We start from the raw sequence: 13,701 nt of genomic DNA, 5'->3' as shown, positions 1-13,701 counted from the left end.
CCGGCACTGAGCTCACTCAGGTTTCCCGACTCCAAGGAAAGGAAGGCGGCCCTTTGAGGTCACAGTCCATCCTCTCTACGTGTGGATTCCGTATCTGGACATTCGCCTACTCCCTGAAGTTTACCTGTAACCCCAGAACTCCACACTCTCGGGGCTGACATGGTCAAGCGTGAACACGTACACGTGTGCGCGTGCTCAGTTGCTGCAGCCGTGTCCAACTCTTTGCAACCCCATGGACTGTAGCCAGGAAGGCTCCTCTGTCCATGGGATTATTCTCCAGGCAAGAATACTGGAGTGGGTTGCCATTTCCTCCTCCAGGGCATCTTCCTGACCCAGGGATAGAACCAAAAAGTCTCTTACATCTCCTGCATTGCAGGCAAGTTCTTTACACTAGCACCTCCTAGGAAGCCCAAAGTGCTGTCTGTTGCTACTAAACACAGGACTGTGCGGTGCCTCTTGGAAGAAACCTTTGTGAGGCAGCCTCTATTCAGCCTGATGGTGCCGTGTGCTAAAGAACCCGCCTGCCAATGCGGGAGATGCGGGCTGGATCCCTGGTATGGGAAAATCCCCCGGAGGAAGGCACGGCAACCCGCTCCAGTATTCTTGCCCGGAGAATCCCATGCACAGAGGAGCCTGGTGGGCTACAGTCCATGGGCTCGCAAAAGAGTCAGACAAGACTGAAGCAACTTAGCACACACACATACATGGTGACAATGCTGTTGGTCACGAGTTCCCTGTCAGTGACTCAACAGCAGATGTTAGATGAGATGTCTTTAAATAGGAGCAGACAGAAAACAAAGGTCCTTAGTGATCCACTGACCAAAATGTGACCAGACACAGTCCTACGGACCTAGGAGCAATGGCTCCGTCTTGAGAGAACATGACCACCAGAAATAGCGAGCACTGACTGTACAGCGACAAGAATTTGCAACATGGAAAAATAATCCTTCACAGCTAGGGGAATACCCAGTGGCCCATACAGTCAAAGCTATGGTTTTTCCAGTAGTCGTGTATAGATGTGAGAGTTGGACCATAAAGAAGGCTGAGCGCCAAAGAACTGATGCCTTCAAACTGCAGTGATGGAGAAGACTCTTGGGAGACCCTTGGACAGCAAGGGGATGAAACCAGTCAATCCTAAGGGAAGTCAATCGTGAATATTCACTGGGAGGACTGATGCTTCCTGCGTGTTGACACCAACCCTTCCTGGCACCGCACTAACTTGTACAAGCCTCCTACAGGCAGCGCCTCTCTGAAAGCAGGGCGAGACTGGAGCACCAAGCACGGGTGGAGGGAAACAGCGCCCACACCCGGGGGCCAAGGTTGAAAACACAGACACTGTATCTCAGAGACACCAAATTAAAGCCAAGGAGGAAGGAGAGCGCTGTAAGGGCAGCGAAGATCGCAGTGGCTGCAGGGGCTCCTCAGGGTCCATCTCAGCTCCGCCACCTAACGTCCATGACTGTGAACAGCTCAGCTTTCCCTTGAGATACTTGGATTTGATTTAAAAAAAAACAGCCTGATGTGGTGCGTGCGTGCTAAGTCGCTTCAGTCACATCTGACTCTGTGCGACTTTACAGACAGCAGCCCGCCAGCCTCCTCTGTCCAAGCAATTCTCCAAGCAAGAATACTGGAGTGGGCTGCCATTTCCTCCTCCAGGGGATCTTCCTGACCCAGAGATCGAACCCTTGTCTCCTGCACTGCAGGCAGATTCTCTATCACTGAGCCACCGGAGAAGCCCTAGGGGCTTCACAAATACCTGATACCAAAGGGGTTCCAATATTATGTGTGTGTGTGTGCTCAGCTGTCTGATTCTTTGCAGTTCCATGGACTGCAGCCCACCGGGCTCCTCTGTCTATGGGATTTTCCAGGCAAGAATACTACAGTGGGGTGCCATTTCCTTCCCCAGGTTTAAATATTACATAATACTAAAACTGTAAAGTGTAATACTAAAATTGTCCAATGGTTTATTGCCAAATATTAAGTCAAGCAAATTACGACAGTGGAAGTACCTAGTCATGCCCCAAAGAAGGAAAGTAAAGGTGGTAGCAAATGAAATGTGACCGACACCAGGTCTCGGGCCTGAGACCTTTGGCCACTTGGTGCCCTTGGATGTCAGACCAACACTGGACTGAATCCCTGTGAAGTGAGGCCCTGCCCTTCAAGCCCATCAGAGGGACTTTCGAAAAGAAGAAAGGCGGAGCTGTGAAGAGGGCAGCCGGCCCCAGAGGCAGCCAGGGGTGGGGGCTGCACGCTCACCTGTGTCGGGGTCCCGGCTCCGGGAGGATGTGGTCCTCGGGTCCCATCCCGTTCTCCAGGCTCCCGAGGGGGGCATCTGCACAGACAGCAGCCGCAGAGACAGTCAGGGCTCTGCCCTCACCCTCAGCTCCCCCATGAGACAGGACACGGGGCAGACACTGACTCGCCTGCTAACTGGCATGCAAGGCCTTCCCCATCTGCACGCTGGACTTTCATCTGCCGCCCGTTTCATTTTTTTCGGCCGTCATCTCAGACTTGGCATCAGTCACTGGCTGGAGGCCCTGTTCTCCCACTTCAGTTTTTTTTTTCCCTTCCCTGAAGTATGGCTCCCACACAATGCTCTTATCAGTTCCAGGTGTACAGCATGGCGATTCAGCATTTATATTAGAAACTGATTACATTACATATTGATCACCGCAATAAATCCAGCAACTATCTGTCACCCACGGTTATTACAATAGTACTGACTACATTCCCTATGACTTTATTTATTAACCTTTCTGATCTTGAGCCACCTGGAATTATGCATGAAGTCCATATCCAGAAACAACCTCAGAACCGGAGAATAATAAATCAGCTGTAAGACAAAAAGGGCTCCCGCCTGCAATGTCTGGAGACGGCCACACGGGGGCAGCAGTGTCCCTGTCACAACCGGGTGACTGCCACTCTCTCAAGAGCCCTGCAGCAAGCGGGAAAGGCATTTGGAAGACGGAAGGCCATAAGTCATCTTATCAACAGGCAAGAGGCAGCACGGGCCTTCAGAGATGTACTGGCTTTTGCTCTTGTCTCTTTCTGGGAAAAAGGGCAAAATCCGTGCCGCTGGGGGACATCAAGGCCAATGTCACTCAGGAGAACACCTGCGCGCCAGACAAAGTCCTGGCGTGTCAAGGCCTGGGTCGGGACAGGGGACGGAAGAGAGCCCGTCCCGCTCCCTAAGCCATCTGTCCTGTGACCTCGTCCGTTTTCACCTAGCTCTGCTCAAGATTCCCGGCTCGTAAAGGGTTGAAAAAGGGAATCCTACGAGGAAAAGCATTCTCTCGCTTTCCCTTCCACCCGCTGTCCTCATGAAGCCACTCCACTCACCCCCACCTCTTATTCTTCTTAATTTCTATTAGAGTCTAGTTGCTTTACAATGCTGTGTCAGTTTCCACTACACAGCAAAGTGAATCTGAGATACATATACATATGTATTCCCTCCTTTTTTGGATTTGCTTCTCCTCTGGGTCACCACAGAGCACTGAGTTCCCTGAGCTACGCAGAGCCGGGATCTGAGTGGCACGCCCGCCGGGCCGCGGCTCCTCCAGCTCTGATTCTAGCATCTGTGAGCAGCCTGAGAATAACACGCCTGCCCGTGCAATGCTCCCACCAACAGCGGGTGTGCCCGCTGCCACAAGCTTCCAAGACTTCTGGCAGCTTCATTACTATAGTAAATCAAAAAGCTGGCAGACGGGCTCACACCCAGCATCCCTGGTGAGGACGGTCTAGACCAGCTGGAGCTCGGGGTCCACTCACCAGGGACAAGATGGAGCCTCTGGGTCTGCGAGGCTGACAGCCGGAGGAGGGATTGAGAGAAACCTGCCAGGTCGGGGGACGCCTCCCGGCGTGGATCCCAGAGGCCAGCCAGAACACCGGGGTTGGTGACTAAACCCCAACATGAACAGCACACAGCCAAGCCCTAGGGGCAGCCTGACACGCCAGCCCAGCGACAGTTCACGACCCGGCCAAAAGGCCCGTCGGTGGGGAGTAGAGTAAGGAGCATGGACCCCAACTCAGATGCTGTGAACAAGCCCTGGAAACCCTCCAGGGGTCCTAGACACACGTGAGGACCACCTACTTCCTGCCAGCCACCCCCACTTCTCAGACACTCCGCCCGAGTCTGCACTGCCCCTGCACGGGCAAGGGCGAGGTGACCATGTCCCCAGGCTGCGGGGGCTCGGACCCAGGCTGGTCACTCGAGCGGAAGGAGGGCAGGGGCTCCCAGACCGGCCCGCCCCGGGCTTCACCCGAGACCCAGACAGAAGCTCTGGTTGGTACAGAAGGTGCTTTGTTGGCACCTCAGCCAGGTACAGACCAGATGGGAGGGGGAGAAGGCTGAAGGAACACAGAGCGGCCAGCGGGGAGAGTAGAGGGGGCAGACCCCCTCCAGGAAGGGGGGCACAGGACCAGGAGGACTGCAGGCCAGGCCGGGCCCCAGGACGCCCCCCGTCACCCCACGGGTACGAAGCCAGCAGGGCGCCTGCCCGGGCCCTCCTGCGTGCCCGGCCTCTGCTCTCAGGCTCCCTCGGGGGAGCTCCGCCCCACGTCTGAACAGTGACTCCCCTTCCTCGCGGGCTGCGGTCAGGAGGGACTCAGCTAACCCTGACGAGCACCGCGAGTTCATCGCCGCCGTCCACACTTCCCCGGAGAGGAGACCAGCCTGGCGGACGGCGGTCACTCACACCAGCAACACCGCCTCGCGGGCGGCCACCTGCCCCGCCCCCACCCCCCTACCCCCAGCAACTTCGAGGTGACCGCCGCGCCCCCCAGCCTCGACTGCACCCGGGCACGGGCCCGCCCTCCCCGAGCTAGTCTGAGGGGGTTTCTGTTCCTCACGCGGCACCATGACAACCGTCTGTCATCGGGCTCAGAACGTCGACAGCTTCCTGAGCAGCCGGTGGGCCCCCATTCACAACCGTCCACGGCTTCCTAAACCTGGGCCCACGAGGGCAAGAGGGGCACCCACACTGCGGGTGCGGGGAGGCCTCGCCGACACGGTGGGGCTGCAGGGGCACCGGAACGACCCAGCGCTCCGCCGTGCCAGGCGCCATGCACACCCACCCCGCCGGGAGCACCGGGCTCAGCCACGACTCCCACCTTCACCCAGACACCCACCACCCGACCTGCTCTAGCTAAAGAAAATAATAACAAACCACACGTGCGCCCCCTAAGTCAGAAGGAACGGACCAGAAAGGCTTGCCCACTTTTCGGCAAGCTTACTCCCTTGACCCCCAAGCCCTCAGCTGCTAAGGGTGCGAGGGTCTTTAGAGCTAAAGGTTCTGACCTCCCTCCTCCTGAAAGGCAAAAATAATGGTCACCATTTGTAATCTGCAAGTTCAACAGATCACCAATAAGAAGGAAGCGGGCCTGGGGGCTCCCGGGTGACAGGCCAACACCCCCTCAGGCGAGAGCTCCGCAAAATACCCTGGTTCAGCGAGGAGACAAGCCAAAGCCACTGGGGCTCCCCTGCTGAGACGGGCTGCCTGCCCTGAGCCCCAGCCTCCCTGCCTCCCTTCCCCCCACCCCTGCCCACAGATGTGACCCCTGATCCAGCCTCTCCTGCCACTGCTCTGGCCACAGCCCACGCGGGAGGCAGGGAGGAACCGGAGATACCCACCTGCAGGCCCGTAGGAGCCCACGCCGCTGACCGGGAAGAGCACCTCGGCGTGGCCATGTAGCACCTGCAGCGGGGCCCAGCTGTGCATCTGGGAGAGGCAGGCGCCCCCATCCCGTGGCCTGGGGGAGAGAACACAGCTGCGGGTCAGGGCCCCACCCAGCCCCCCCAGGGAACCCCCCAGGCCGGGAGGGGCTGAGAACATGAGGGGGCCAGGGCGGGAGCCAGGAGCCGGCCCTCCTGCGCTCACTCTTTCAGCCCATGTGTACTGAGCCCCTCCTACCTGCCAGGCAGTGAACACACACGCGCGTGCATGCATCACACACGCGTGCACACACACACTGTGCTGGCGAAGAGCCAGCCAGCAAGGTCCACCCTGCTCTCACGGAGCTTACAGTCTGCTGGGGGGTGCAGACATGAAGTATGTGCGTGCGTGCTAAGTCACGTCAGTCATGTCTGACTCTGTGACCACCAGACTCTGTGACCCACCAGACTCCAGGGATTCTCCAGGCAAGAATACTGGAGTGCGTTGCCATACCCTTCTCAGAGGGATCTTCCCGACCCAGGGATCGAACCCACGTCTCTTACATCTCCTGCACTGGCAGGTGGATTCTCTGCCACTAGCACCACCTGGGAAGCCTGACATGAAACATATGATCCCACAACAAAGTGAGAAACGGCAGCTCAGGTCCATGGGGCTGGCTGGGAAGGTGGTGGAAAGATTCTATGAAGAAGGGAGGTTTGAAGTGAGTGGGGAGGGAAGCGCTGGGGCCACGAGGGGAGGTGGAGGGGGGAACAGGGATGGAAGTGGGGGGCGGCACATGCCAGGGCTGAAGCGAGAGGAGGCCCCATGGGCTCTGGGTTCTGCAGTAAGCTTGAGCAAGTGTCCCTCTGCCTCACTGGTTCTCAAACTCTCAGGAGTAAAAGGACAGAACCAGACCAGACTGTGTCTGGGCCACTTCCAAGAAAGGGGGTCAGCTCGAATATTAACCAGGCTCATATGATCTGTTACAGTGTCACCTTACCCACCACTGCCAAACTAGCCTGTTCGACCTTTGTAATGCCAGGCTGGTTCGGTTACATGGGTTTGAGAAAGTATCTGCCCACTGCAGCATCTACTTCTGGGCAAGAAGCCAACACTGATAAATACCAAGATGCATCTGTGCAGGATTTGAAGGTTTATAAACTCATGTCATAAATCAGATGTAAAGAAGACCATAGTCATAGCTACTTAATGGAGGAAGGGAGGCAGAGAGGAGGAGGAGGAGGAAGGAAAAGGAGAGGATGGGGAGGGAAAAAGAGGGGACAAAAACAATTCAGAGAGATCAGGCGACTGGTCCAAGTCTATCACCTGGCCAGGACCAAGGCTGGTAGAATTCCAGCCCAGGTCTTCCAGATCCAGTTACTATGAGTCTCCTGGCCACTGCCCATCACGATACACGATGTATATATTTCTTTCATATGGAGCAGAGATTAACAAAAATTTTTTGAAAAGGACCAGACAGTCAACACTTTAGGCTCTGTGGCCACTGTGGCTGTTCGGTAGCTGTGTCCAATTCTTTGCAACCCCACGGACTGCAGCACGCCAGGCTCCCCTGTCCTTCACCATCCCCTGGAATTTGCTCAAATTCATGTCCACTGAGGTGGGGATGCTATCTAACCATCTCATCCAGTATACTTTTTTTTTTTTTTGATTGGTTTACAAAGCTTTAAAAAATTTAACAGCCATTCTTGGCCTGGGGGTAGATTTGGCCAACAGACTAGTTTGCCAGCTCTTTTTTAAAACTTTTTTAAAATGTTATTTCTTTATTTATGGCTACACTGCGTCTTCATTGCTATGCGTGGGATTTCTCTAGCTGTGGTGAATGGGGGCTATGCCCCACTGAGGGGCCGGGCTGCCCACATGGTGGCTTCTCGCGGCAGAGCATGGGCTCTAGGGCGCTAGGGCTTCAGTAGTTGCTGGGCACGGGGCTTAGTTGCTCCACGGCGTGTGGGATCTTCCTGGACCAGGGATCGAACCTGTGTCCCCCGCACTAGCAGGCAGATTCTTAACCACTCTGCCATCAGGGAAGTCCCTGCCGACTCTTCCTTTAAGGCCTGTCCTGTAGCCATTCTCCTTCGAGTCCCCTGGAGCTTTTGGCCACACATGTGACATTCAGCAAGACACACAGGGAGAAGTGACCTTAACAGACTTTCGCCAGCTCTGTGACTTAGGCCTGCAGGTAAGGCACTCCGTGAGGCATGGGAGAGGAAGCGCCCTGCCTGTGTGCCCCGCAGCAGAGCTGGGTGCTGGGGTGAACGTGGCTCTGCCTCTAAATCGGTAAAGAACTGCCTGCCTGCTCGGGGCTTCGATCCAGCAGCTGGCAACCAGGGGGGCTCCCAGACAGACGCCCAGAGGCGGCCAGGGTGCCCCTCGGGACACGGCTACGAAACCACAGTCCTCTCTCGGCTGCTGTGCCGGCTCCAGGCGGGTGGGGTTTCCCGCTGCTGCTTTTTCTTGTTGTTGAATCTTTACTTTGGCAATTTTTTTAATTTATCTATTTTTAACTGGAGAATAACTGCTTTACAATGTTGTGCTGGTTTCTGCCACACATCAACATGAAATGGCCACGGGTAATATATATGGTCCCTCCCTCATGAACCTCCCTCCCACCTCCCACCGCAATTCATCCCTCTAGGTTGTCAGCGAGCACCAGGTTGAGATTCCTGTGTCATACAGCCAATTCCCACTGGCTATCTCGCTTACATATGGCAGTAGGTATGTTTCTACGCTACTCTGCTGTTTCTAAGGGGACATACATCTTGCCACTTTCCAACTACACATGCAGAGCGCAAGGTGAAGTCAGGCCCCACCAGCTGAGGTTCGGATCCACATAAAAGTGGGCAAGGGACCCCCATCTCAAAAAGGGATTACACTGAAGTCATTCCTGAGGCAGAGACCAATTCAGAATACAATGCCAACACTAGAATGGGTGTTGCTTTTCATTAGAGAAGATACTTTAAAAAAAAAAAAAAAACTAGAAAATGCCACGAAGAGGAGGGTAGTGTTAGTTGCTTAGTCGTGTCTGACTCTTTGTGACCCGAGAGACGACAGCCCGCTAGGCTCCTCTGTCCAAGAGATCCTTCAGGCAAGAACACTGGAGTGGGCTGCCATTCCCTTCTCCAGAGGATCTTCTTGACTCAGGGATGGGACCCAGGTCTCCTGCATTGCAGGCAAACTCTTCACCATCTGAGCCACCAGAGAAGCCCAAAGAGGAAAGGGAAAATAACATACCCAAAGGCACATTATCCAAAACATGACTGACCTGGACACGATCGCCTCAGTGTCTTTTTCTTGACTTGCATACTTCTCTTTAAGAGGTTGTAACACAACTAAATATAGGTTTTTATAATTTCCTTTTTTCATTCAATGTATAAGTTCATCCTCACACTATGTGGATACTCTCAGATGCCATTTAAGATGCTTAAGATCCTGAACCTTAAGATTTCAGATCTGAACTATGAAATACTCCGCTGTTCACTGTGAGTGGTTCCTCTGTGCCTGCACCTTTTGGTCAGGTCCCCTGCACTGTCTCTAAATCAGCACGTTGTCATCTGGAGGCAACAGCCTTTGTCCTGAGACCCGTCCTCAGCACAGCTTTCCGTCCTCAGCACAGCACTAAGTCAAGGGGACTAAACATTGAGGGCAAGAGGAGAAGGGGACGACAGAGGATGAGATGGTTGGATGGCATCACCGACTCAGTGGACGTGGAGATGGTGAAGGACAGAAAAGCCTGGAGTGCTGCGGTCCATGGGCCGCAGAGAGTCGGACACGACTGCGTGACTGAAGAACAGCAACGGAACATTTTTAAGGCTCCTGACGTTGTGTCACACTTTCTCCCCAGAGGCTGTGGACGTGGCCGATGCTCGGTCAGGATGATGTGAGCGAGGGTTGGCCTGATCATTGTACGAGTTAATGCCTACTGTGTGTCTGGCAGATGCTGACCGTGGAGGGCACAGACAGCCAGCCGTCCTGGCAGGGCACTCACCCAGGCCCGCCCTCCACCTAATTCTCTTTTTCAAATGTGATGAAGATGATGGCAAAGTGCAGGGTCTGGTTTCACTCTGCGTCTACATAATTGCTATTTAAATGCAGCTTTTTTCAGGCTTGTAGTTCTTTTCGAATTATGTTTTCACCGCACTTCCCTGTTGGTTTCATGCAGCACATATAAAGTGACAGGAAAACCCCTTTTTATAATAAAGGCATTATTCTTTCTTAAGAAAAATAATCAGGGGTTTCCCTGGCAGTCCAGTGGTTAAGCCTGCGCTTCCACTGCAGGAATGGGTTCAGTCCCTGGTCAAGGATCCCAAATGCCACGCAGCACAGTCAAAAACAAGAAAAGCTACCACCTATCAATCAAATCCACCTAAACCAAATCCCTGACAGTTACACAGCAGAACTGACAAATAGATTCAAGGGATTAGATCTGATATAGTGTCTTAAGAACTAAGGACGGAGGTTCGTTACATTGTACAGGAGGCAGTGATCAAGACCATCCTCAAGAAAAAGAAATGCAAAAAGGCAAAATGGTTGTCTGAGGAGGCCTTACAAACAGCTGAGGAAAGAAGAGAAGCTAAAGGCAAAGGAGAGAAAGGAAAGATACACCCATCTGAATGCAGAGTTCCAAAGAATAGCAAGGAGAAATAAGAAAGACTTCCTCAGTGATCAGTGCAAAGAAATAGAGGAAACAATACAATGGGAGAGACTAGAGATCTCTTCAAGAAAATTAGAGATACCAAGGGAACATTTCATGCAAAGATGGGCTCGATAAAGGACAGAAATGGTATGGACCTAATAGAAGCAGAAGATATTAAGAAGAGGTGGCAAGAATACACAGAAGAACTGTACAAAAAAGATCTTCATGACCAAGATAATCACAATGGTATGATCACTCACCTAGAGCCAGACATCCTGGAATGTGAAGTCAAGTGGGCCTTAGAAAGCATCACCATGAACAAAACTAGTGGAGGTGATGGAATTCCAGTTGAGCTGCTTCAAATCCTGAAAGATGATGCTGTGAAAGTGCTGCATTCAATATGCCAGAGAACTTGGAAAACTCAGCAGTGGCCACAGGACTGGAAAAGGTCAGTGTTCATTCCAATCCCAAAGGGCAATGCCAAACAATGTTCAAACTACCGCACAATTGCACTCATCTCACACACTAGCCTGGAAAATCCCATGGATGGAGGAACCTGGTAGGCTGCAGTCCATGGGGTTGCTAAGAGTCGGACACGACTGAGAGACTTCACGTTCACTTTTCACTTTCATGCACTGGAGAAGGAAATGGCAACCTACTCCAGTGTTCTTCCCTGGAGAATCTCAGGGACGGGGGAGCCTGGTGGGCTGCCATCTATGGGGTCACACAGAGTCGGACACGACTGAAGTGACTTAGCAGCACACACTAGCAAAGTAATGCTCAAAATTCTTCAAGCCAGGCTCCAACAGTACATGAACCAGGAACTTCCAGATGTTCAAGCTGGATTTAGAAAAGGCAGAGGAACCAGAGATCAAATTGCCAACATCTGCTGGATCATTGAAAAAGTAAGAGAGTTCCAGAAAAACATCTACTTTCTGCTTTATTGACTACGCCAAAGCCTTTGACTGTGTGGATCACAACAAACTGTGGAAAAGTCTTCAAGAGATGGGAATACCAGACCACCTGACCTGCCCCTTGAGAAATCTGTATGCAGGTCATGAAGCAACAGTTAGAACTGGACATGGAACAATAGACTGGTTCCAAATAGGAAAAGGAGTACGTCAAGGCTGTATATTGTCACCCTGCTTATTTAACTTCTATGCAGAGTACATCATGAGAAATGCTGGGCTGGAAGAAGCATAAGCTGGAATCAAGACTGCCGGGAGAAATATCAATAACCTCAGATACGCAGATGACACAACCCTTATGGCAGAAAGTGAAGAAGAACTAAAGAGCCTCTTGATGAAAGTGAAAGAGGAAAAAAATAAAAAAAATAAAAAATAAAAATAAATCCCCCCCCAAAAAAAAAAGAAAGAAAGTGAAAGAGGAGAGTGAAAAAGTTGGCTTAAAACTCAACATTCAAAAAAAGAAGATCATGGTATCCAGTCCCATCATTTCATGGCAAATAGATGGGGAAACAACAGAAACAGTGACAGACTTTATTTCTCAGGCTCCAAAATCACTGCAGATGGTGACTACAGCCATGAAATTAAAAGACGCTTGCTCCCTGGAAGAAAAGCTATGACCAACCTAGATAGCAGAGACATTACTTTGCCGACAAAGGTCCATCTAGTCAAAGCTATGGTTTTTCCGGTAGTCATGTATGGATGTGAGAGTTGGACCATAAAGAAAGCTGAGCACTGCATTGGGAGCTCCCTGCCTTGGGAGCACAGGGCCTTACCCACTGGACCAGCAGAAAAGTTCCTGTTTCTATTGTTTTCATTGTATACAACATGAAGATCTATGTGTGTAAGCAAAGACCATTTTAGGACATTTAACTTTTTAACAAAACAAGACAAAGGCCGGTCTAGTCGAAGCTATGGTTTTTTTAGTAGTCATGTATGGATATGAGAGTTGGACTATAAAGAAAGCTGAGCACCACAGAATTGATGCTTTTGAACTGTAGTGTTGGAGAAGACTCTTGAGAGTCTCTTGGACTGCAAAGATATCAAACCAGTCCATCCTAAAGGAAACCAGTCCTGAATATTCACTGGAAGGACTGATGCGAAGCTGAAGCTCTAGTACTTTGGCCACCTGATGCGAAGAACTGACTCCTTGGAAAAGACCCTGATGCTGGGAAAGACTGAAGGCAGGAGGAGAAGGGGTCAACAGAAGATGAGATAGTTGGATGGCATCACTGACTCGATGGACATGAGTTTGTGCAAGTTTCGTGAGTTGGTGATGGACAAGGAAGCCTGGAGTGCTGGGATTCATGGGGTCACAAAGAGTCAGACACAACTGAGTGACTGAGCTGAACTGAACCACTTATAAATACTGAGGTGGGAGGCACAAGATCTTTCCTCAGTCATCCAAGAAGTGGTTTAATTGCTGGCACATGGAGGTATAAACCCAGTATTTGGCCAACAGCACATCTATTAATGAAAAACAATCAGAGCATTTGACTTTGCCAGAGGCCGCTGCCACCCAGCACGTGCTTCTCCCGGCCTGGCCCCTTTCCTCCCACAAACCTGGCCGCGCTATTAAACTCCAAAGTCTCGGCCCTCCAGGTTCCCAGACCTTTCACATGAATCTAGCTTAGAAGCAAAATCAAAGCATTACTCAGTAGGCCATCTCATCACTGCTCTTTCCCCAAGATGCTCTGCAGGATGTTGGCTCGAGATCCCCTCTTTATGCCAGGGAGCAGCTGTCCATAGTCCACAGGAGGTCCAGCAGCATCGGAGGGCCAAGCCTGCAAAGGTCAGGCTGCACTGTTTTGTGGCTCACACATCACAATGCCGGCGGCTGCCCCGGCTCACAAGCTGGCCTCCCCTCACTGGCGCTGGTCCAGCAGAAAGAGAAACAACTGTCTAGGCCACAAAACCGACTCATGGAGTGAAGCAACTAGGGAGATGCGCTTGCCTAGGGTGACAGAAAATGCAAATGGCATTTCCTAAAAGGCCCAGGGGAAGAACCATAGGCAGGCGTGATGGTTAACATTATGTGTCAAACTGGCTAGGCCACGGTACCCAAATATTTGACCAAACATTATTCTTGATGTCTCTGGGAAGGTATTTGGTTAGATGAGATTAAAATGTAAGTCAGGAGAGGGCAAGTAAAGCAGATCACCCTCCATAAGTCAGGGGGGGGGTCTCACCTAATCAGTTAAAAGCCTCAGTAGAAAAACACAAACGTTCTCCCCCCAAAGAAGAAGAAATTCTGTCAGCAGACTGTCTTCAGATTCGAACTGAGTCCTTCCCTGGGCCTCCAGTTTGCAGGCCTACCTTGCAGATTTTAGACTTGTTAAGTTCCACAATCACATGAGCCAATTTTCTTAAAGTAGATCTCTGTAGATGAAGACATACAAACATACACATGCAGAAACACACACACGCACGCTAT

General features: G+C 51.9%; 1 protein-coding gene across 3 annotated transcripts in view; it reads right to left on the bottom strand.

Annotated features, from left to right (window-relative positions):
* The window catches only part of SNX29 (sorting nexin 29), a 605,150-nt gene that overhangs the window by 509,883 nt on the left and 81,566 nt on the right, over positions 1-13,701 (bottom strand). For all 3 annotated transcript variants that reach the window (XM_042240185.1, XM_042240184.1, XM_027961912.2), the window contains exons 9-10: positions 5,630-5,748; positions 2,257-2,332 (exon numbers count right to left, since the gene is read on the bottom strand). In XM_042240185.1, the coding sequence (XP_042096119.1) occupies positions 2,257-2,332; positions 5,630-5,748 (195 nt within the window). The remainder of the gene's footprint in view (positions 1-2,256; positions 2,333-5,629; positions 5,749-13,701) is intronic.

The sequence above is a fragment of the Ovis aries genome, chromosome 24 (genome assembly GCF_016772045.2).
Source record: "Ovis aries strain OAR_USU_Benz2616 breed Rambouillet chromosome 24, ARS-UI_Ramb_v3.0, whole genome shotgun sequence".
Classification (NCBI taxonomy): domain Eukaryota; kingdom Metazoa; phylum Chordata; class Mammalia; order Artiodactyla; family Bovidae; genus Ovis; species Ovis aries.
The sequence above is the reverse complement of the archived record's forward strand: the minus strand, read 5'-3'. Positions and strand labels throughout refer to the sequence as shown.